Raw genomic sequence first — 26369 nt, forward strand, 5'->3', positions numbered from 1 at the left:
CCAACGACAGCACCTACCTGCCTTAATGCACATCCCAAGCCAGATTCTGTAGTCACCCAGGCGGCTCAAAAGAACTCGAGGAATCCGTCCTCTCCACTGTCCGCACCACCAGACAAAGAGGGCAGAAAACTAGACGGCATCGGCAAATTTTTTCAACCACGTCGGCCATGACTATCAAAGTAGCTAACGCCATTGCGCTACTAGGGAGATACAACAGGCAATTGTGGGAAGACATTGTCCCATACCTGGCAGAAATACCTGAAGAATTAAAGGAGGAGGTTCAATCACTCCTGAAGGAGGGGCAAACGTCAGCATCAGAAATCATTGATTGTGCTGTAGATGTCGCGATGACAGGCTTCAGACAGCTGGCAGGTGCAGCAGTCTTGCGAAGACAAGGGTGGCTCAAAGCAACTTCCTTCCGCCAAGAAGTCCAAACTAAGGTCCTAGACATGCCCTATGACGGACAACACCTATTTGGTGACAAAATAGATGAGGCCCTACAGGCAATTAAAAAAAGATACAGACACGGCACGAGCTCTTGGCACGTTACAGTTCAAAAACCAGACCTTTCGAGGGAACAGGGGTAGAGGTTAGCCCTCTTACAGAGGATCATACCAAGGAAAATCTTCATATTCCTACAATCAAGGCCGATCACAATACCAGCAACGGCAACAGCAGCAGGGTCGCCAGACCTCCTACGGGAGATCAAACTTCAGGGGAAAGACCCAAAGGAAACCAGCCGGCGGACGCCAATGACCGTTTCCAACAGCCAGTCCCTCCACCATCTCGTTCCTTCAAAATTGGAGGCAAACTAACACACTTCCTCCACAATTGGAGATCAATAACAACGGATCGGTGGGTGCTCCAATTAATCCAATACGGACACTAATTGGAATTCAGTTCAATCCCCCCGATAACTCCTCCTCGCAAGATTCAACACAGACACCTACGATTACTCCTTCAAGAAATTACATCAATGTTGAAGAAAGGAGCAATAGAGCGAGTCCCATCAGCTCAAAAAGGGAAGGGATTTTATTCCCGCTTCTTTCTAATACAACAGAAAAAGAAAAAATGGAGGCCCATACTAGATCTCAGGGCACTCAATACATTCTTGAACAACCAATCGTTTCGAATGGTGACCATTCAGGAAATCTTGGGATCTCTAGAGGAAGGAGACTTTATGACGTCTTCAGACCTGCAAGACGCATATTACCACATCCCAATACACAGGCGCCACAAAAAATTCCTAAGATTCGCAGTAGCAGGTCAGCACTACCAATTCTGTGTCCTCCTATTCAGACTCAAATCGGCGCCTCGCATTTTCACAAAGTGCCTCTCTCCCATGTCAGCTTTCCTACGTCAACAAGGACACCAGGTCTTCCCCTACCTGGATGACTGGCTGGTGAAGGCACCGTCTATGGCTGGCGCACAAATGTCTTCCAACGCCTGTCTCAATATTTTCAAACAGCTGGGCCTGACACTCAATCACGACAAGTCAACCGTACAGCCCTCCACAGTCTTAACATTTCTAGGGGCAACTCTAAATACGACATCTTCAAAAGCTTTCCCATCTCAGGAAAGGAAACACAAACTAATTACTCTAGCCACCGCAGTGACTTCGAGGAACACCATCCGAGTCCGCACTTTCAAGTCCCTCCTAGGGATGATGTCCTCGGGTATACTACTCATTCCTCACTGTCGGCTCAGAATGCGCCCCCTCCAAGAAGCCTTAACCAAGCAGTGGACTCAATGTACAGGCTCTTTCGAGGATCACATCGTGATTACTCCACAAATAACCAAGGCCTTACTCTGGTGGAGGACACCCAAAAACCTATCGCAAGGACTGACGTTCCTGCTGCCTGCAACTCCACATGTCATAACTACAGATGCCTCTCTAGAAGGATGGGGAGCAGTCCTTCAAGAATTGCAAATCTCAGTGGCAAGTGGACAGACCAAGAAAAGGAACTCCATATCAATCTACTAGAACTGAGGGCAGTTTTCCTATCTCTCCAGGCCTTCCTCCCGCGCATCAAAAACTCAGCAGTGCTTGTAAGAACGGACAACACGACAACAATGCACTACTTGAACAAGCAGGGAGGGACGCGTTCGCTGACTCTATCTCGCGAATCGCAAAAAATTTGGAACTGGCTAGTACTCCACCATATCAAGCTAACAGCAGAGTATGTCCCAGGCAAAGACAACATCATAGCGGACGCTCTGAGCAGACAGAGGTCTCTGTCACACGAATGGGAACTCAATCAAAAAGTGCTGAACGACATTTTCGCGAAATGGGGAAGACCGCAGATCGACCTCTTTGCCACCAGGGAGAACGCCAAATGCCACAACTTCGCAAGCTGGCATCCCCAATCGCGGTCACTAGGAAATGCATTTTCCATCGCCTGGCGCAACGTGTTTGCATACGCATTTCTATACTAAAGATTGTATCTCCGTGCGCGTCACTTAACGTTGCTATTTTATTTAGGTTCAGGGTATCGCAATCCTTGTCGCACTGTGTCTGTCAGTGCCTTCCGTAATGTAAAGAATATGTGATAAATGTATCACGAAGGACGCGTGATACATTTATCACATATTCTTTGCATACGCATTTCTGCCATTTCCCCTGATAACAAGAGTCATTCGGAAAATGAAAACGGAACACTGCACACTGATTCTCATTGCCCCGTACTGGCCGAGGCAGCATTGGTTCACGGACCTCCGTCGCCTCTCAATTCAACCATCAATTCATCTGGGCCAACATCCATCCCTGCTCACGATGTCCAAAGGCCAAGTACTCCACCCGAATCTGAAATCTCTCAGATTATCGGCATGGCTCCTGAGTACCGAGAGTTCTACCAACTAAACATTCTGCAGGAGTGCAAGGATGTTCTAGCGAAAGCAAGAGCGGACAGCACAAACAAGACTTATTCCTTCAAATGGAAACGCTTTTGCGTTTGGTGTATGGACAAAGATCTCCATCCCTTGCGGATCACTCCGGAGCAACTCCTACCATATTTATTACACCTGGCACAATCGGGACTTGCCCATGCCTCTATCAGAGTTCATCTGGCAGCAATCTCCCGCTTTACAAGAACTTCAAAAGAACTTCAAAAGGACCCTCTCTCTGGTCCCACAGATTAATAAAGCAATTCCTTAAAGGGCTCTACAGATCCTTTCCTCGGCCACGCAGAGTTCCACCAACATGGCACCTTAATGTGGTACTCAACCAATTGATGAAACACCCGTTTGAGCCCATCCATAGGGCTGACATCAAATACATTTCATGGAAAACAGCCCTACTTTTAGCACTGACCTCAGCGAGACGGGTCAGCGAGCTACAAGCTCTTTCCATACAAGATCCCTTCATGCAGTTCAAGGAAGATAGTGATTTTACGAACTAATCCTCGCTTCATTCCTAAGGTCCCCTCGGACTTCCATTTAAATGAACCACTAGTCCTCCGATCATTCTTCCCAAAGCCTAGTACTGCAGCTGAAAGATCCCTTCACTCTGTGGACCTAAAGAGATGTCTTAAATTTTACCTGGATAAAACAAAAGGAAGGAAAACGAATCAGCTTTTCATTGCTTTCAGCAGACCAAGAAAAGGCATGCCACTTTCCCAACAAAGCATTGCACGATGGATATCATCTGCAATTGCCTTTTGCCATGACAAAGCCGGACGTCCATTACACTCCAAAGTCCGTGCTCACTCCACAAGAGCTATGTCCACATCGGCGGCACTATTCGCTGGGGTGCCAATTCTGGACATTTGCAGGGCAGCGACCTGGAAGTCGCCGCACACATTTACCAGGCACTACTGCCTGGATACGGAACTGATGCAGGATGCAGCTGTGGGCCAGGCTGTACTTTGCCACCTATTCCAGTAAGATGAGCCTTCCTGCTTCCCACCATCCTGTACTGGTATGCACATTTATTTACTGTATTCTTTTTGCTCGTTGATGGTTACTAGTCGCATGATATGTATTATCTCAGACTGCTTATAATGTTCCATCACAAATGTGCAGAATGTATTGCTTGCTACTCTGATTCAGGCATGTGAATCTACGAAAGACACCCATAATACTGGATAAGAAATGCGTTACTTACCTGTAACAGCAGTTATCCAGTATTGGTGTCTTTCATAGATTCACATGCAACCCTCCCGCCTCCCCAGGAAGGTCTCATCTCTCCCTCTATAACATATATTACGCCTACCTAGCTTGGTGCGTACGAAAATCTGAGAGACTGAGGCTCCTGGCGGGAAGGTTCTAGAGAGAGGTAGTAGCTGATTGGCTACCTTCAGGACTTTAGTCCTTTTCACAAAAGGACACAGATAGGCTACTGAGACAAGGCCCTTAGGCCTACTTTTCTCTATGTATGTCTATAGGACATTACTTTTCTATGTACCGGGGACTCCCATCTCGACGACTTGGAATGATTCAGGCATGTGAATCTATGAAAGACACCAATACTGGATAACTGCTGTTACAGGTAAGTAACGCATTTCATAAAGCCTATTGGAAGCCCCATACACTGCAAGATGGTGAAAAGGTAATCCCACTCCACTGAATCAAAGGCTTTAGAGGAGTCTAGAAACACCGCCACCAGCGCTAACTTTGGGTCTACTGTCTGTAGGATGGAGGATAGTGTCCTGAGATTGTGGGAGGTAGCTCTTCCGGGGATAAACCCAGCCTGGTCTGGGAGAACAAGCTTTTTCATCAGTAGACTGAGACGGTTCGCTAGCAATTTAGCAAGGATTTTTGCATCTCTGTTTGAGAGAGAGTGGTCTCTAAGACTCGCAACGGTCTGGGAGTTTGCCCGGTTTTGATAATGATGTAATTGGCGTCTCCCTCATCGAGGCAGGTAGGATCGGTGTTTCTTGGGCCTCCATAAAAATCCTCTTTCAATGCTGCGAGCAGCTGATCGATGTAGGTTTTATAAAAATCGATGGGAAGGCCATTGGATCCGGCGCTTTTCCTGACTTCATTTGCATGATGGGTGCCCGCAGCTCATCTTCAAATGGCGCTGCTAAAAATTCGCGCTGAGTCACCTAGCTATCCATGAGCTATATCTACGAAGTTGGGAGTAAAGTCAGGGGGAGAGATGCGTTGCGAGCTGTAAAGGTCTGTATAGTATGTAGCAAATGTTTTTAATATTTCAAGACTATCCCTATGGCGCATCCCTTCATCATATATCACGTCTAAGATATAGCTCGAAAAACGAGGTTGCCTAATAGCATTCGCCAATGCTTGGCCAGGCCTCTCGCCCTCCCCGTATCGACGGGCGGTGAAATATTTTCCTCTGAACTTCATTTCCCGGTCTGCAGTAGCAGTGTAGTCCATGAGCTTTCCATGTAGCGTTGCTCGTTGGGCACCTTAATTGGCATTCTACATGTCCGTTTCAAGTTGCTTGATCTCGGTCACTAGGCGGTGCAAGTTTCTCCTAATATCACGGAGCACCCCAAAGCTTTTGGATATGCATATGCCCCTGACAGTAACTTTAAAAGCGTACCCACCTGTTCGACAGAGCCCTTATTTCTAGTTAAAAAAATACCTAATTACTTCCCCTATTTCAGCTTGAAAGACAGTGTCCAAAGGTGCTTCAGGTACTAACCTCCAGCAACGTGGGGTGGCAATTGAGTTAGGAGGAGTTCTTTCTAGGTACACCGGCGCATGATCTGAGTATGTGTGAGCCAAGTGTTTAGCAGATTGAATCCAGGGGTCACCCCCACGTGAGCAAACCCAGTAATCTAACCAATACCAGGTTGTGTGCCCTGCTGTATAAAATGTGCCTTCCCTATCAGTGGGGTATACGTAATGCCACGCATCCACGAGGCCATGCTCCGCAAACAGTCCAAACAGGGCCTCCCGAGCATTGGTATAGTGATGAGTAAGGGGGTTGGATCAGTCCATGGACGGGCATATAGCCATGTTAAAATCCCCACCCCATATGACATGTGTGGAGCCTATTTTAAGTATGTGTCCCCAAAGAGTGGTAAAATAATCGGGGTCGTCCAAGTTAGGACCAGAACTAAAAGCTAGGGTGATCAAATGTGTGCCCAATGTACCCCACAGTATGCAGCTGCGGCCGGAGGGGTCGCTGTACGTGCGACCCAGGACGATTGGTGTATTTCTCTTAACTAATATAAGCATGCCTCATGAGTATGTTGAGTAGGAGGAAAACACTTGTGCAGAGGCCCACTTACTGCCGTAGCAGGAAGGCCGTCTAGGGTGCTTGTGCGTTTCTTGGAGCATAGCTATTTGTATGTGGTGCCTATCTAAATATGCTAATATTTGTCTCTGTTTACGAGGGTCACGAAGACCTCTGACATTCCATGTGATTAATTTGATGCAAGGTTGGTCAGTTTGTGTTGTCATTGCAGGTATGATTAGTCTGTATGGCGATCATGTTGTTGTTGAAGGGTAATGTGTCCACTCACATAATGACTGTCATGTCGAGCTGTAGTTATACAATATGTAACGGAGCAAAAAAAGAAAAACATCCCCCCCCCCCCCAAAAAAACCTCAATGAGTTAGCATCAGAACAAACTACTAACATATGCCATCCCCACCCACAACGGCACACCATTCGTGCCGGCATATTGTTGCCCAAACAATATCTCCCAACATCGTGGCCAATCCACTCTAACCAGATTAGGCCAGCAGACCGAGGGAAAAACACAATAAAAAACAGAAAGATGGATAGCATGGGGGATCGCCCATGGGGGGGGGGGGCGGCGCAGGGGGCAGTAATCTCTTCCCGTGTCCCAACACTAACTGCATTGTAGTCCCCGTGTGTCAGCCCATTCGGGGGGTAGAGTGATGTGGGGGGCGGGGGGTGCTTGGCGATGTGGCAGTTAGGTCAACCAATAATACAACAAGGCAATTTAAGTATGAAGTTATAACCTAGGGCACTTATCTGTCCTTGACCATTCTCTAGGAGTACAGGTCTATCTGGAGGGGGTTGACAAAGGTCCCATCAGAAATAGGATGATGTGCAGGGTAAGAGCGTCTCGTTACAGTATGGCGCAGTACATCAAGGGCGAGTGTGTCTTTACACGGCAAACCCAGCATGTGACCCACTGCTTCCGTTCAGCCACTGGATGGTGAAGGAGATCCGGAGGTGCGGTCGCGGCACGGCAAGCATTTCGAGACAGTTTTCAGAAAATCTTCCATTTGTTGCGGATTCGTGCAGAAGACATGCTTGCCATTGTGTGTAATCTGAAGCCTCGCAGGATACAGGTGGGCATACTCTATGTGAGCCTTGCGAAGTTTCTGCTCAACAGTGAAGAATTTCCGTTGTGCCTCCTGTACCGCTAGAGTGAAATCTGGATAGATGGTGAATGTATTCCCTTTGAATTGTAGTGGTTTTAGTTTGCGGGCCTTTCTTAAAGGCAACATCATGGTCTCAGTATTTAAGAAGTCAGGCAATGATGGGTCTCGGGGCTTCGCCCGGTGGAGGCCGCAGGCCTAAGTAGCGGTGTGCGCCCTCAACCACTAGATGCGGCGAAAAAGAATCTGCACCAAAGGAGCACCTTTAGAAGATGCTCAATATAGTCCTCCACGCGCCCTGTATTCGTACTCTCGGGTAGACCTATTATACAAACATAATTGTGACGATTCCTGGCTTCAGTATCTTCGTTCTTGGCTGCAATAACTTTCAACAACTTGTCCATTTGCATTACCTGAGCTTGCATCTGAGAAGTGGTATCTTCGTTCTCGGATATGCGGCGTTCAACCTCCTTCAATTGCCCATCATGTTTGTCCACTTTTTGTACCAGAAACTCCAGATGATTGTTCATTGTATCCATCTTCCTGGACAGATCTGATAGACTATGCTGGACAGCCAGGAGCAACATCTTAACGTCATCTTCTGAAGATTGTGAGGGTAGTTGTGTTTGGTCCATATTGGCGGGTTCATTGTCCGCAGAGGCTGATAGCGTCGCAGCCTTTTTGGTGTCAAAGGTCAATTTAGGCTGACGGCCATCAGGCTTCCCCATTGCACCTCTCCGCACGTCCAGGCGATGTAACAGTATGGGTGGATCGATGTCGCCCAGTCACAGGGTTGGACATAATGTAGGCGTTGCAAGCGCAGGCAGCTGCTTGGCTAGACAGAGGAAAGGGATGTCACCAGGCGTTAGAATATCTTGAAGAAGCTCTGTGGCAGGAATACGGAATCCACCGCCTGGAGGCAGGCAACAGCTTGCAGACCCCCGCACAGTCGGCGCATTTCAAAGTGAGTCACAGCTTGGGTCCACACCACTCAAAAATGCCCCAAACTTCAGTACGCCGCGAGGAGTAATGAGCGAGTGTCTGAAAGTGGGCAACACGCAGGGTCAAGTGGTTTGGTACAGTCTTGGTGGGTAGTAAGATGTCTGCTCGTCAATGTCTAAGGACAGACAGGCATTGGTATTAGCACAGTGTAGATAGCAGTGCTGCTGGTCTCCTACTGCGTAGAAATGGACATGTAAGGCGTTGTGGGGGCTGCATTGAAATGGAGGGCAGCCGGTGCAGTGTCGCCGAAGCAGGGTACAGGCAATGCAGGCCGACCATAAAGGGCCAGTGTGGGGGAAAATATGTTGTGCAGTCACTGACCGAGATGTCCTCCGGGTTGGTGCGCTGTGCAGCAGGTCCCAAAAAAACCCGGCATATTAGGCGTCAATATCCCGGGGGGCAAGGGGGTATCTTGCGCGCCTTCACTACACCTGCTGCAGTTGTGTAGGGTGAAGAAATGGCGCGACATGCACAGAGGATGAATGCCCCGCAGTTGTCGCGTGCCTCACCGCTGATTGCAGATACAGGCGTCTTAAGAGGGAAGTGCCAGCAGCATGACAGGGAGCGCACCAGCGTGAAAGAAGCGTGCTTGCAGCTGGGAAGCTCCAGCACGGATCTGCTGAAGGTCAGGCCAATCACCACGTGGGAGCCCCGCGGCTCGAGAAGATACAGCAGCCGACCAGGTCTCCAGTTATGGCACCTGCAACTGCACCTACGGGTGGCCGCCTGAAGTCGCGAGAGCTGCAGTTTTTTCCCCTGTGTGACCGGGTGGTCCAGTGAGCAAGTTGTGTGAGAAAGTGGCTCTATATATACTGGACCAGAATAAGGTACAGTGTGTATAGGGTCCACAAACCCCAGAGATATAACTGAGGTTAAAGTCAGGACTGACCTTACTCTCAAAAGTAGTAGCTTGGTCGAGCAGTAATGCAGTACCAGAGGACAGTGGAAATCATTTGTTGTACACACTCAGTCAGCAAAAGGTTTCACACACTCAAGAACTGAACTCTTGGCCAATTGTTTTTATATCCACAGATATAGTTGTTTTATTTTTAGAACCAACAGGTATAAAAATATACTTTACTCTCATGTAATTACTTTGCAAAGAGGCAATAAACTTTGTGAACACAATAGATACAGGGGTTGCAGTAGGCAACACATCCTAGATACACTATAGCATTGAGCTCAATGAGTTTTCATCATATATGTACAGTTGATTACTTTGTAGATTACTTTGGTAGTTCCAGGACTGGTTCCTAGGTTCATCCCGGGGTCTCTAAGCTGAAACCAATTTAGTAAAATCGTTTTAGTTATGGTAGTGATTTTTCAGAAATCTAAAGCTGTTTTAAAAGTTCACACTTAGAAACTTTTCAATGAAAAACTGGCAGCGTTATCCAATGGGAAAAAATTCAGGTTGCAGGTCAAGTACGATCTTGTTACTTTTGTAATCCAGTACTGGGCTCCTGGGTTCAGCACTGGGGTCTCAGCTTAAAACAGGTGAGTAATTGCGTTTCAGTATTTCGTATGATTTTTACAGAATATTTTAAGTTTTAAAAAGTGGACATAGAAAAGCAGACAATGGATTCCTATGGGGAAAATACAGATTACTAGTAAACCCGGTAAGGATAACTTTTGCGGTTCAGTACTGGGCTACAAGATACAGTACTGGCTTCTCCCCTGATCACAGATGAGTACTTCGGAATTCAGGTGATTTTATATTAATATTTTTAGTTTGCAAAACTTCACACTTAGAAGATTTTTCGAGTCAAACCAGTCAGTGTTATCCAATGGCAGATAAGTGAGTTATCGGTTTCCAGGTGAGTTCTTGGCTGGTTAAGTTAGGGTTCTGGGCATAGACTCAGTGGTCCCCCAGGGTCAGGTAAGTACAGTTGGTTCACCCCCAGCGGCACAGGGGCGGCCTGGTGCAGAGGTAGTTAGGCCCAATGTTATCCAATGGAGGAAAGGGGATCTCTGGTTGGTGGCTGCTGGCTAGCAGGCCACGCGGCTGTGGAAGCTGGGCTTCTGGTCACTTGCTCAGGGCAAATGGGGACGTAGGATAGGGTACAGGTTGCACTGCCAGGGGCACTCGGGCGGCTGGGTGTAGGGTGCTTTTGAGCTGTCGGGCACACAATGTTATTCAATGAGGAGCTTGAAAAGGGAACAAAGGCTTCGGCTCGGGGATGAAGGATCTTCTGGAGCAATCAACACTTCGAGGGGTACGTTGGGATCTTGGAGGATAGGTAGGCACCCAGGAGTTGGGCACAGGGGGCTGTGGGGAGCCGTGTCCTCTGTCCTGAGGCTGCAGGCGTCGGGGTCGTCGAGGAGGGTCTTTGGGCACTGGACGTTGGGTCACAGTCGCTGGGGGGACGTCCTCGTGGTCATGGATCACTCAGGCACGGGCCGGGCTTGGCGGGTGCAGAGTGGGTTAGTCCAGAGCTTCCTGGCTGGCACCAGGGGTGTTGTTGCAGCATAGCCTCTGCTGATGGGAGTCCCAGGCTTTGAGGGTCAAGGAAGGCAGGTCCTCTGGGTGTCCCAAGGTTGCTGTCCACAGGAGTCGCCGGGATTAAGCAGGAGCACGTTCCAGGATCGACAGGCTTGTAGGGCTGGGGCCAAGTCAGTTGTTGTCGTCCTGTTAGCAGCTGCACGGCAGGCCTTCTTCTTCTTGATCTTCTTTTCTTATCGGGATCTGAGGAAGGAAGGTTCAGGGAGCCCCTAAATACTGAATTTAGGGGTGTTAGGTCCCTGTCCTGGGGTGGGTACACTCTCTAGCCTACTCCTCTTCTGTAGGAGGGGGGCAGGAGCCCAGCTGTGATTGGGCGGGGCTCCCCATAGTCAAGATGTCCGGAGCCCGGGGTCATGCTTCCCCTCGTCTCCCCCACCTGAGGGGTGGGGTTGACACAGGCTGGCACACATCCCTTCCTGACTTAGTTTTTCCCGCCAGTCTTCCCGCCAGAGTGGGGGTCAGGACTGGTGGGGGCTAGCTGCTGGGTACAGCAAATGGTCTGGAGAAGCTCTCAGAGGTTGTTTGCCTTTGAAGCTTCCCCCTGCCCATCCTGGGGGAGGAGACTTAGCACCTCGCCCAGAATGTGCATGGTTGCAGGCCCAGGAGAGCGGGGGGGCTCTCCACCCAGGGGTCCAGCAACATGTCTGCTGTGTGGCAGCCTCTGCAGCCACTTAGCCCAGTCATGGATTGTAGGTTAGGTTTTCAGGGGGCATCCCTAAGATGCCCTCTGGTGCATTTTTCATTAAATCCCACACTGGCATCAGTGCGGGTTTAATGTGCTGAGAAGTTTGATACCAAACTTGTCAGTCTTCAGTGTAGCCATTATGGTGCTGTGAAGTTCGTAATGACAACCTCCCAGCACCATGTACTCTTAATGGCATCACTGCACTTACAGTGCCCAGGAATGGCCCTGGGTACTGTAGGGGCACAGGGCTCATGCACCTGTGCCCACACCTCTGGCATAGGGCACCCAGCTAGAGGGGTGACTGAAGTATGCCAGGGCAGTGGGTTCTGTGGGGATGACACAGCCATATCGACTCTTTGTTTGGTTCTTTACTTAGACACTCAGCCTGCAAAGGCAGTGTGTGGGTGTCAGGGTACAGGGCCCTTGAGGGTGGCACAATAAGTGCTGCAGCCCTCAAGGGTCTTCTCTGGTCACCAGTCCCTGGGTACCTAGGGTACCATTTACTAGGGGCTGACAGGTGGCCAGAGATGTCAATTGGGTTTTAGTTGCAACACAGTTTTAGGGAAGGAACACCGGCCCTGGGTACCTGGTTGGCAGGAGCCAAGGGCACACTCAGTCAAAGCACATCAGCAGTCAGAAAAAAGTGGGGGCATACCAATGGAAGAAAGATGGCACTTTCTCACAGGTAGACAGTGGCAGATCGCAGCTATATCTGGTAGATATTAGGATAAATTCCGGATTTCATCGCCAAGCTTCCAAGGCCTCACAGGTGTGCAGCCATCTTGGATGTGCGCCACCTAGCGCCCATGGCCTTGCGAGTTCTGGTACATAGAGCTTCTTCTTCTGTCAGTACAGCATCCTATTCCTTTGGATCCTATTCCGTCAATACTGACGATGTCCCAGGGCCAGATACTACATCCGGATCCCAAATCCCTGCAATTATCAGCATGGCTCCTGAGCACAGAGTTTCTCAACCTAAAGTTCTCTGAAGAATGTAGGGAAATCCTTTCCCAAGCTCGTGCTCAGAGTACAAACAAGACATACCGCATGAAGTGGAAAAGATTTTGGCACTGGTTCTAAGAATTGGAGTGCATCCATTCTCTTCTCCGGCTCATGAAATCCTGACTTACATCCTGTCTTTGGAAAAAACAAGCCTAGCTCATGCATCCATTAAGGTTAACCTCGCGGCCATCTCGCTACAGGAGAACAACTTCAGGCCCTTCTCTTTGCTCAGCAAGAATAATTCATCAATTTATGAAGGGGATTTCTCAAGTCTTGCCTCTGATTAAGCCTCCTCCACCACTGTGGCACCTTAACGTGGTCTTGGCTGAGCTCATGAAGCATCCCTTCCAGCCGATCCATAGGGCGGACTTGAAATTCCTTCAGTGGAAGGTGGCTATTCTGCTGGCTCTTACCTTGCCTAGAAGGTTTAGCGAATTGCAAGAACTCCGTATCCGGGAGGCTTTTCTGTAGTAAAAAAATGACAAGGTAGTGCTCCGCACTAACCCGAAGTACAACCCCACGGTGCCCTCTGACTTTCACGTAAACAAAGTTGTGGTTCTTAAGACTTTTTTCTCTAGACCTACAACTCTGGTGGAGAGGTCACTTCATTCATTAGACATTCAACGTTGCTTGAAATTCTATCTCCAAAGGACTAAACACTTTAGGAAGTTACCTCAACTCTTTGTGGGTTGCAGTGCTCCTCGTAAGAGGTTTCCCCTTTCTAAACAAGGAATTGCACGTTTGATTGCCAGGTCTTTCCAGTATTGTCATCAGTTAGCTGGGAAACCCATACAGGGTAAAGTCCGTGCTCACTCCACGAGGGCAGTCTCCTCCTCTACAGCCCTATTTGCTGGTGTACCTATCCGGGACACCTGCAGCGCTGCCACCTGGAAGAGTATCCATGCATTACTGCTAGGATTCTTCGACGAAGAGTGATATTGCAGTCTGACAAGCAGTCATGCGTAATCTGTTTCAGTAGCTGTGAGCTTTCCCTTTCATCCCTCCTTCCTTTTGTTGAAGTTTTCGCACATTTGATAAATGCATTGTTTCTGATTATATTCTGGGGGCTTGTAAGCTTTGATGATGCTTCTTATTGTTTTTTTACGTCTTTAAATTTTCTGTTGGGTTACACTTAATGTAGCCGTGATATTTGGTGAAGTTTAAAATTAGTAAATATTACAAATCTCTATTCTCTGTACATTGTTTATGGTTGTTCAATTCAATAACAAAAACATTGTGTATTACTGCTAGCTACTCTGATTCAAGCATGTGAACCTATGAAAGTTCTAATACTAGAGTAAAAAAAACAAGTTACTTACCTGTAACTTTAGTTCTCGAGTGTTAGAAACTTTCATAGGTTCACATGCGACCCAACCTCCTCACCTGGGAAAGCTCGACCTTCTGCATGTTCCTTGTTACAGTATGGCACTAAGGCTACGAAAATCTGAAGGTCTGAGGTTCTCTCAGGAGGGTTCTAAGGGGTGAGGCTGATCTGATTGTTGATTTTTATCTGGCCTCTTTTACAAAACAGGTGGATATGTTACAAAACTGGAATGGGCCTAGGCCTGGTTTCTGGTTTGTAATGGCTTTGCATTGCTATTTTGATATACCGGGGACACCAATCTCGACGACTAGGAATGATTTAAGCATGTGAATCCATGAAAGTTTCCAATACTCGAGAACTAAAGTTACAGGTAAGTAACTTGTTTTCATATCCTAGAATGCACCCTGCCTTAGGGCTCAAAGGTCTGCTGTAAGGTTGACTTACATAGAGTATATGCAGTGTAACGTAGCATGGCTCACAGCGAGTGTGCCATGCTGTGTTTTTATAACGGTTTGCTCATTTTCACGCATTCTGCAGTGGCAGTTTGCATGCACTTTTTATGAGAGTCCCTTTGGGTAGTATAATGCTGCAGCCCATAGGTCCCTCTTTAGTACCCATGGGGTACCATTTACTAGGGACTTGGAGGGGGGCTAAAGTCCTTGCCGTTGGGTTATAATTCAAGATTTACCTTGTTGTAAGGGAAAGAGCACTGGCACTGGGAGGCCTTGTTAGTCGGGACCCAGTGCTCTCTCTGTGAAAAAGCTTCAGCACTAGAGCGAACGGTGGCGATGACCATGTCCAAATGAGCACTTTCCTACAAGCGCTATATAAATACAATGACAATGTATTGGGTACTGGCATTCTGTCAACTATTTGCAGTAGTTGTTGGTGCAAGTGATGTTTGTGATGCATTGTGATATTTCCTGTGATCTTGACTGGTCTATGTAGTACCCTTTTGTAAGTGGGGCATTGTATCTCAAAGCATCATTTACATTCTATAGTACAAATGTGTAGCTCCTAAATGACCTCCTATTAATCGGTTTGTTTTTTGGAAGATTATTCTGAGGATGAAGAAAATAGTGAGTATCTCCTCCAGGGGATAGAAGATAACCAGAAAGGCCATCTGGTCAAGGCCTCACACAAAGAGACACTGGGACCAAAGAAAGAGATTACAGACATCGCAGCAACTGCAGAAAGTCTGCAGCCTAAAGGCTACACTTTGGCAACAACACAGGTACATTTTGGAGGCGGGTGGAAGGGGTGAGAAGGGAAGGGGTGAGAAGGGAAGGGGTGACTTGCTGTGGAAAGTGGTATGGAGGATGATCTAGGATTTGAGTGCTGTTGAGTGAAGGTTCAACCCAGATTTTGAATAGCAGAAGGGAGAGAAAGGGAATAGTAAGGAAGAAACTTTGGAAGATAGGCATGGAAGATAGGCATTTTCACAGGAATGTAGACATTGTGGAGACTGGTATGTGTTTCTTTGGAAGTGAAAGCTAGATATTAGATTAAAAAAGTGAGCTAACAATGCATATTTGTAAGGGGTGTTGAGAGGTGGGCATTATCCTATGTGTACCTTTGACTAATATTGTGCTGGAAACACTACTATTGCACTCCAGTATGAGAGAGTGCCCTCTTTCTGCATGCTTGCCCCCACTTTTTGCTGAACTCCTGTTGTGGTTTGACTGAGTGTGCCCTGGACTCCTGCCAATCAGGTACCCAGGGCATATGTTCTTTCCCTAAAACTGCATTGAAAAAAGAAACCCAATTGGCATCTCAGGTACCCAGGGCGCTGTTACCAGGGAAGACCTCTAAGGGCTGCAGCACTTACTGTGCCACCCTTAGAGGCCCTGTACACACACACACACACACACACACACACACACACACACACACACACACACACACACACACACACACACACACACACACACACACACACACACACACACACACACACACACACACACACACACACACACACACACACACACACACACACACACACACACACACACACACACACACACACACACACACACACACACACACACACACACACACACACACACACACACACACACACACACACACACACACACACACACACACACACACACACACACACACACACACACACACACACACACACACACACACACACACACACACACACACACACACACACACACACACACACACACACACACACACACACACACACACACACACACACACACACACACACACACACACACACACACACACACACACACACACACACACACACACACACACACACACACACACACACACACACACACACACACACACACACACACACACACACACACACACACACACACACACACACACACACACACACACACACACACACACACACACACACACACACACACACACACACACACACACACACACACACACACACACACACACACACACACACACACACACACACACACACACACACACACACACACACACACACACACACACACACACACACACACACACACACACACACACACACACACACACACACACACACACACACACACACACACACACACACACACACACACACACACACACACACACACACACACACACACACACACACACACACACACACACACACACACACACACACACACACACACACACACACACACACACACACACACACACACACACACACACACACACACACACACACACACACACACACACACACACACACACACACACACACACACACACACACACACACACACACACACACACACACACACACACACACACACACACACACACACACACACACACACACACACACACACACACACTCTCCTTCTCCTTCTCCTTCTCCTTCTCCTTCTCCTTCTCCTTCTCCTTCTCCTTCTCCTTCTCCTTCTCCTTCTCCTTCTCCTTCTCCTTCTCCTTCTCCTTCTCCTTCTCCTTCTCCTTCTCCTTCTCCTTCTCCTTCTCCTTCTCCTTCTCCTTCTCCTTCTCCTTCTCCTTCTCCTTCTCCTTCTCCTTCTCCTTCTCCTTCTCCTTCTCCTTCTCCTTCTCCTTCTCCTTCTCCTGTTTTGGTGCAGTGAAGAGTCGACATGGCACACAGCACTGTGTGCCATACCTACAAACCACTGCCCTGGCATAGATCAGTCACCCCTCCAGTTGGTTGCACTATTCCAGTGGTGAGGGTACAGGTGCATGAGCCGTGTGCCCCTACAGTGTCTAAGTCTATTCTTAGACATTGTAAGTGCAGTGCTGCCATTAAGATTATATGGTGCTGGGAGTTTGTCATTAAGAACTCCACAGCACCATAATGGCTACACTGAAGACTGGGAAGTTTTGTATCAAACTTCTCAGCACATGTAACCCACACTGATGCCAGTGTGGGATTTCATCAAGAAAATGCACACAGAGGGCATCTCAGAGATGCCCCCTGAAAACTGCCCCACCACTGGTGTCCAGGCTGAGTGGCTGCTTTCAGCTGCCACCACCAGGCATGTTTCTGGACCCCTGGGTCGAGAGCCGGCTGCTGTCTGGGGCTTTAAACAATGCACATCCTGGGACGAGGTGCCAAGCCTCCCCCCCCCGGATGGGCAGGGTTTACGAAGGGGAAGCTTCAGAGGCTTGCAGCCTTTGTAAGCTTCCCCAAGCCACTTGCTGCTTCCAGCAACTGGTCCCCACTGAGTCTGACCCCCACTTTGGGCGGATGAACCGGCGGGAAACCAGGTGAGGAAGGGAGGTGTTGTGAGAAAGTGCCATCTTTCTTGCATTGGTATGCCCCCACTTTTTGCTGAACTGCTGATGAGCTTTGACTGAGTGTGCCCTGAGCTCCTGCCAATCAGGTGCCCAGGGCCTGTGTTCCTTCCCTAAATCTGTGTTAAAACTAAAACCCAATTGGCATCTCTGGTCACCTGTCAGCCCCTACTAGATGGTACCCAAGGCATGGTGACCAGAGAAGATCCCTAAGGGCTGCAGCACTAATTGTGCTACCCTTAGGGGTCTTGTACCCTGACACCCACACACTGCCTTTGCAGGCTGAGTGTCTAAGTACAGAACTAAACAAAGAGTTGACATGGCACACATCCCTGTGTGCCATGCCCACAAGACCCACTGCCCTGGCATACCTCGGCCACCCCTCTAGCTGGGTGCCCTATGCCAGTGGTGTGAGCACAGGTGATCGAAAAACAACGAGATCCCTGGCTTTACGTGATCACTGTCACCAATAACTGAGAGTTTTCCTAGTGGACCAGATATATTTTCAGGCAAACAGTAATATATGTTTATCAAATCTTGGACTATTTAGGCAAAATATAAACAGTTAGACCCACAGAATTATTTCTACACAGACGAAATTATCAATCAAACAATTTTTTGATCATATAAAAAAATTTCAAATTTTATTGTTCCACTCCCAAAATGGGTTACAATCTAACATTTAAAAAACCATCATGTAATTTATGCATCAAAATTAATATATAAAACAGTAGTCAAAGTTAAAACAGTAGTCGACGCAGCGTTTCGGTGCTTTTTTTCTTTTGTCACCTTCTTCAGGACGTTTTAAAAAACAATTGACTCCAATAGCTCTATGAATAAAATAAAAATATTTCAATTTCATTTCTGTGCAAAAAGAATTTCACCTATTTGCCTAGTCTCAAATGTCCATTTAGTTCTATAAGTATAATCTATTCGGCCACACTCATCAAAATTAGGATTAAACCTCTCACTTTATCTTTAGGAGCATCCATTTACACATTTATTGTGAATGCCCTATGTTCAGTAGTACTTCTATAAAAATTCTATAAAAATTCAATCACACACTCTTCGATTGTGCTTTCTGATCCATATGTGAGGCCTGATTATATGGTCTGTTCACTCTACCTGTTTTTTTATGAGCGATTGGTTGCAGAAGAATTACTTTCTGCGTAGTTTCAGCACATATTGATAGAAGCTCAGGCACCTCAGGTTTCCTTGAGCTCTGGAAATTAATAAATATGCAATAAAGGCTCAGTAATAGTATTCTAAAGTGTCTTATCTATTGTCACTCATGACCCAAAACTCGTGCCCTATTACCTTTCTTATTGCAATACTGTGCTCTTCTGATTACACGGAGGAGCCACCGTAAAATAACGAGAAGTAATGTGGTTTTTATGGGTTATGAGCCTGGAAAATACAAAGAGTATTTGTTGATTAAATGAAAATGACCAGTCTGAGTACTTGCTGTTCTACTCGGTGCTAGATGCAATGTACTAACCTTTTTTGTTGATAAAGGTTCATTCATTCACAGAGCTTAACTCCTGCACGTTAGGTCTATAGAGGTTTCTTCATATTCTGTTGTGGAAGCCACTCTATGCTGGAGATAAAGAGGACCATATATGCTTTCATTAATTTAAAACTTTAAGCTTTTAAACTTGATTTTTTACACAACCCGATTTATTCCATTAACATTTCCCAAGTGCGCAGATTGTTATTCAATGCGTCTAAACACTGGGTCGAGTAAATGTTATTACAGCACGTGCCTATTTTTTCTATTTAGTTCGATTTTTTAAGGCTCGTTTCTTCCCTTGCATGTAGGCTCCACGAGTCACGGGGTTAAGGGTTTCAATACTCGATCCCTATCTCCCACACGATTCCCAGGGTTGGGGTCTATTAATTATAATTCCCTGTCAATGGGTTTATTCTTACCTTTGAGTCGGATTTCGGCCTCCCTGCTCCTCCGTGTATGCGTCTTCTTGGGATTTCGAAGAGTCCCGTTTGGACGCTCTGCCTGTGCTTTTAAGGTCTATGGTTACTATTGACCCGGAAGTGCTTATTTACCAATGGTATCGAATTTTCTTACAATCATCAAAAATAATATATTAATTGTCGACAATGATAAAGATCGAGTCGACGGCCTTTTTGTTCATAATATATATAGTGATGCTAGCCACTTAAACGAGCGCGAGGGAAACCGGAAGTTGGTATCACTCGGTATTTCCTTCAATATCTATTTGAAGATAGTGTCCCCCACTCGATTTGAATATATATCTAAGGACCGCAGCGTTTGATCATCGTCTTTCATATTATCCAAGCTCTATATTCATTTATATATAGTGTTAATGAGTACATTTTTTGTGTCGGCCATCTTGGAATGGGCTAATTTTACAAGTAAATCTCGGGGTATCGATTTAAGTTCTATTTTTGTGTTGCAATCTGTATTATATGAGTCCTCTTCATGTTTCATCATTTATAAGCCATATACATCCGCCGTTGAGTAAACAGTTTTTTGCGACTTGATATTGATATTTGTCGATCGTCATGATTTTACAATGTCTGTTTCTCATACACGTGATTCATTGTCAAATCTCAGGAAAGAAATCAAATCGTTACAATATTTTTCTACTCATTTAAAGACCATGCAAATAATCTAGTAAATAAACAGTTTGTTCAAAGAGTGATTTTGTCCGTATTGACATTTATAGGTCTTAATATTCTTAGAAAATCTACTCCTGGTATACATAATTCATTTCCGAGTCTCTAGAAAGTCCATATCTAACTTTGTGTGATAGCTCCCTGTTATATTGCGACATCATATGCTTCAATGTTTAGCCAATGACATACAGATTTCTCCCATCCTGGGCTGTATTCCCTGGGGATAAAACCCTCACAATCTACATTCAATTGATAGCCCTGCATTAATCATAACAAAGAATGAAAACCAAACACAATCTGATACCAATATAGAGGTTCTGGATATCCACAAAATCGATATCTAATTCACAGAATTAATCTCTCCCATTCCTCCCTGTTATTTAAACCAGTGCGAAAGGAGTTGAATAGGGACATGTAGAACTGCTCTCTCTTTTTTCTTTTATTGTCTACATTACCACCTCGGGTATTCTGTGTGATGGCCTCTAATACACACCATTTCAGATCTTCTGATTTGTGGTTGTGTGTTAACCAATGTTCTACCAGGGGGGCTGATTTCTTTTGGGTTCGGATGGCAGATTTATGTTCGGTAATTCTTGTTCTCACTTCTCTCGCAGTTTCACCTATGTATACTTTGTTACATGGGCAAATGATCATGTAAATGAGGTTTTTAGTTCTACAGTTCACAAAGGTTTTAATTTTGTGTTCCACTCCATTATGTTGAACAGTATTGCCTTTAATTAACGATTCACAATTTGAACACATATTACAGGCAAAGTTCCCAGTAGGGAACGGAGTATTATTGATGGTATTTTGATGATTTCGGGTCTGTTCTTTAAACGTGTGGACCAAGCTATTTCTGATTGTTTTGTTTCTTCTGAAACTAAACATAGGTTTAGGGATCTTTTCCCCGGGTCTATTATTCAGTAATGTCCAGTTCCGATTAATAATATTTTTGATTTTGTTGCTAGCTGAACTGTAATTAGTTACAAAAATAAGTTTATCTCGAGTTTTCTCTTTGGTATTTTTGTCATCATGTTTTTCAAACAAAGAATCTCTATTAAAATATTTTGCGCGTTTGTATGCTCTTTTGATCAGATTCTTTGGATAGCCTCTCTGTCTGAGTTTGTCTGATAAGGCATCTGCATGTTTATTAAAATCTCGCATACTTGTGCAGTTTCTTCTGATGCGCAAGTACTGCCCAAAGGGTATATTATCCTTTTGGCTACTGGGGTGGTTACTTCTGTAGTGTAATAGTGTATTTCGATCGGTCGGTTTTGTATAGAGATCGACTTCTAAGATACCACCATTTGATCTTATATTGATGTCCAGGAATTCTATTACTTCTTTGTTATAATTAGAAGTGAACTTCAGATTCTTGTCCCCTAAGTTTAACCATACGATAAACTCATTGAGCAACTCTATCGTGCCAGACCAGATGAAAAAAATATCATCAATGAATCTTGACCAGTGTGTGATATTTTCGCTAAATGGAGCCAGTTCATTAAAAATATGTTTGTCTTCGAATGCCGCGACATAAAGGCAAGCTAGACTTGGGGCACAGGTGGCCCCCATGCTGGTGCCTTTGGTTTGTTTGTAAAAATCATTTTTAAATAAAAAAATATTATTTTTTAAAATAATTTTGGCACAGTCTATAATAAATGTAACATGATGATTTAAATCTGCCGAATCTGTTTTTAGGAGGCCCTCTAACATCTCAATGGTGTCGTCTTGCGGGATGTTTGTATAGAGGGCCTCGATATCTAGTGTCACCAGCCATTGTGTGGTTACATCGTATACTAAGCCTTCAACTTTCTGAATCATACAGGTTGTATCTTTTATATAAGCTTTCTGCTTGGTTACGATAGGTTGCAAGAATCTATCAATATATTTGCTCAAAGGTTCGGTTACAGAATTTATAGATGACACTATGGGTCTCATGGGTGGATTAGTCATACTCTTATGGACTTTTGGAAGTCCATAAAGAGCAGGAATTATTGGTGCTTCATTCTTTAAAAATTTGTATTCATCTGTGCAGATGACCTCATCTTCTCTAGCGTAATCAAGGAGAGTGTTAACCTTCTTCACCAAGGCGTTCCATTCTGATCTGCTAGAGGAACAATAATGTTCTTTATTGTTAAGTAAGGCCCTCATTCTATTGTCATAATCGTCTGAGTTCATGAGGACAATACTTCCCCCTTTATCCCCTGGTTTGACTGTCAGGAGATCATTATTTTCTAGGTTTTTTAAAGCCGTTCTTTCAAGGGGACTTAGATTATTTACGTCCCTTAGGGGGTGAGTGACAATAGATAAGACACTTTAGAATACTATTACTGAGCCTTTATTGCATATTTATTAATTTACAGAGCTCAAGGAAACCTGAGGTGCCTGAGCTTCTATCAATATGTGCTGAAACTACGCAGAAAGTAATTCTTCTGCAACCAATCGCTCATAAAAAAACAGGTAGAGTGAACAGACCATATAATCAGGCCTCACATATGGATCAGAAAGCACAATCGAAGAGTGTGTGATTGAATTTTTATAGAATTTTTATAGAAGTACTACTGAACATAGGGCATTCACAATAAATGTGTAAATGGATGCTCCTAAAGATAAAGTGAGAGGTTTAATCCTAATTTTGATGAGTGTGGCCGAATAGATTATACTTATAGAACTAAATGGACATTTGAGACTAGGCAAATAGGTGAAATTCTTTTTGCACAGAAATGAAATTGAAATATTTTTATTTTATTCATAGAGCTATTGGAGTCAATTGTTTTTTAAAACGTCCTGAAGAAGGTGACAAAAGAAAAAAAGCACCGAAACGCTGCGTCGACTACTGTTTTAACTTTGACTACTGTTTTATATATTAATTTTGATGCATAAATTACATGATGGTTTTTTAAATGTTAGATTGTAACCCATTTTGGGAGTGGAACAATAAAATTTGAAATTTTTTTATATGATCAAAAAATTGTTTGATTGATAATTTCGTCTGTGTAGAAATAATTCTGTGGGTCTAACTGTTTATATTTTGCCTAAATAGTCCAAGATTTGATAAACATATATTACTGTTTGCCTGAAAATATATCTGGTCCACTAGGAAAACTCTCAGTTATTGGTGACAGTGATCACGTAAAGCCAGGGATCTCGTTGTTTTTCGATTACTGCACCCCCTTCCCTGCTACAGATCACAGGGGTACCTCCCATTTTTTGGATATATTTACTGTGAGCACAGGTGAACAAGCCCTGTGCCCCTACAGTACCCAGGGCCATTCCTGGGCACTGTAAGTGCAGTGATGCCATTAAGAGTATATGGTGCTGGGAGGTCGGCATTACAAAGTCCACAGCACCATAATGGCTACACTGAAGACGGACAAGTTTGATATCAAACTTCTCAGGACATTAAACCTGCACTGATGCCAGTGTGGGATATAATGTAAAATGCACCAGAGGGCACCTGAGAGATGCCCCCTGAAAACCTAACCTAAAATCAACATCTGGTCTGAGAGGCTGCCTAGGCTGCCACACAGCAGACATGTTGCTGGACCCCTGGGTGGAGAGCCCCCGCTCTCCTGGGCCTGCAACAATGCACATCCTGGGCGAGGTGCTAGGTCTGCTCCCCCAGGATGGGCAGGGGGAAGCTTCAAAGGCCTGCCGCCTTTGTGAGCTTCTCCAGACCACTTGCTGTACTCGGCAACTGGCCCCCACCAGTTCTGACCCCCACTCTGGCAGGAAACCCTACGTCCGGAAGGGGGGTGTACCAGCCTGTGCCAACCCCAACCCTCAGGTGGGAGAGGCAAGGTTAAGCACGACCCCGGGCTCCGGCCATCTTGAAGACGGGGAGCCCTGCCCAATCACAGCTAGGTCCCTGCCCCTCTCCCACAGGAGAGGAGCAGATTAAGGGGTGTACCCACCCCAGGACAGGGACCTATTGGTCCTTACCCGTGCCCTACCTGTAACGCCCCTAAATTCAGTATTCTGATAGATACATCTGCCGTGTGGATTCCTCACCTTGTGAATATCCCCTTGCGTCAGCAACATTCGGAAATTCTTTTTTGTAGCTTCGCGCCGACGTGGAGTCGGACGTCATAGAGACACGACATCGCTCGCGACTCCGCTGACGTCACCGACGCCTATAACAGGCCCACGCTGGCGTGATGACATCAGTTCCCTTTTTTCCGCGTCGTCGACGCTAACGGTTTTGGGATACTCTGTAGCTTTACTGGTGACTTTGTTACTATTTTTCTTAGATTCTCCATTCTCTGCTCTTTTTCTTCGATTGTCATGTCGACAAAGAAAACCGGTTTTAAGCCTTGTAGAGAATGTGGAAAGATGATGTCCGTTACGGACCCACACCAAGACTGCATTTGGAGTCTGAGCTCTGACCATGACGTGGATGGGTGTTCGTCGTGTCATAAAATGAATCCGAAGGCTCTACGAGAAAGGGAGTCAAAACTTCTTGTGGCTAAGCTGAAGGCGAGTAAAGTTAGAAGATCTTCAAAACACTCGAAGAGATCGAAGTCGAGGTCCAGGTCGAGATCTCGTGAGGCGTCGGTCTCGAAGTCTTCATCTGATCATGCTTCCGGCTCTCGTAGAAAACATAAGAAGAGGAGACATGAGTCCCGACATCATTCGGATGATAGGTCTGGCTCAAGATCGAAGTCTCCAAAGAAAGTGAAGTCGAAGGTAATTCCTCCACGAGTGTCGGATCAGGAAGGTGAGGCCTCACCTTCGGAGTCGATAGTCCATTCTCCGACTCCGGTTCTGGATCCGACTCCGGCTCCATCTTCGAATCCGGAGGACGCCGATGGAGTTCCTGTTGAAGAGGAGACTTCGAATCCTGTTAATTTAACAGATTCTAATCTGCCTCGAGGTCAACCTGAGCATCCACCATTTCCAGCTCCAGGTCAGGACCCTTCTGCGTTTCTAAACGCAATGTATAGTGTTTTCTCAAGATCATGGCACCCCTCTGGAGCACCTTCGGGTCCCATGGGTCCAATGCCTTTTAATTTGGGTGTACCTCACTCATATGCTCCGGCACCTTTCATGCCATATATGCCAGCCCCGACCCCGCTGTGGCAGTACCAGACTCCACCGAGGTCGATGCCGATATCGACGCCGGCTCGACCGAAGTCGACGACTCCGAGCAAGTCTATGGAACATCCTTCCAAGCCTTCGGATTCGATTCCGACGTCGGCTCCTGCGCCGTCTGATTCGACATTGGATCCGGCTGCACTTCGGGTTAAACTGAGGTCTAGGAGAGAGGCTCAACGTCTCCTAGATGAACAGAGATTTTGTGAGTCTCATTCAGACTTGGAAGAAGGTGAGCTGGATGGGAATGATTTCGAGGACCTGGCAGAGGCGAGTGGTCTCGAATTTTCTCCAGAATGGGCTTTACCCTCGGGGTCTGAAACACCCTCTAGAGATGTTCAACCATACCACGTTGTTATGAAGAAGGCAGCAGGACTTTTAGGTTTGACTTTACCTACTGTTGAATTTAAGTCAAATTTACTGACCGAGGTTCTTCATTCTCCGAACTCAGCGGTGGAACCTTTACTACCATTTAATGATGCTTTAACAGTTTCAAAAAGTGTGGCTAGGAGGTATAGAGTGGCTCCTGAAGATCCTGCCTTCTTGTCATCTCACCCTTCTCCTGAGAGCTTGGTTATTCAGGCTGCTTGTTCTAAGAAGTCGGTTGGTGCTTTTCCGCAGGTGCCTGGCGACAAAGAGGCCAGAAAACAGGATCAGGTCGCCAAAAAGACTTTTTCTTCTGCTAGTATGGCATTAAAATCATCTAATGCCACTTGCCTTATGGGTAGATATATAAATGCTCTTATGGACTCATTGATCCCTAAGGTTCCGGAGGATAGCAGAAAAGACTTTGAGGAAGTTTTATCTGACTCTCAAGCTGCAGCCCGTCAGGTCATACAAAGCGGCCTCGATACTGCTGATTCGGTGGCAAGAATCATGGGCACAGCGGTTGCCACAAGGCTTTCGGCTTGGTTGAAGTCATCTGATTTTTCAGCTGATGTGCAGTCTGCTTTATTGGATTTGCCTTTCGATGGTGAAGGACTTTTTGGAAAGAAAGCAGACATGGCCTTGGAGAGATTCAAGGATAGCAGAGCAACCGCTAGATCTCTTGGCCT

At 46.0% G+C, this 26369-nt stretch overlaps 1 protein-coding gene across 4 annotated transcripts in view; it reads left to right on the forward strand.

The window, feature by feature from the left end:
* Positions 1-26369, forward strand: part of SRCAP (Snf2 related CREBBP activator protein) — a 1816344-nt gene that overhangs the window by 623674 nt on the left and 1166301 nt on the right. For all 4 annotated transcript variants that reach the window (XM_078652845.1, XM_078652844.1, XM_078652847.1 and 1 more), the window contains one exon: positions 14835-15013. In XM_078652845.1, coding sequence (XP_078508971.1) covers positions 14835-15013 — 179 coding nt within the window. The remainder of the gene's footprint in view (positions 1-14834; positions 15014-26369) is intronic.

Source organism: Lissotriton helveticus, chromosome 7, assembly GCF_964261635.1.
Source record: "Lissotriton helveticus chromosome 7, aLisHel1.1, whole genome shotgun sequence".
Classification (NCBI taxonomy): Eukaryota; Metazoa; Chordata; class Amphibia; order Caudata; family Salamandridae; genus Lissotriton; species Lissotriton helveticus.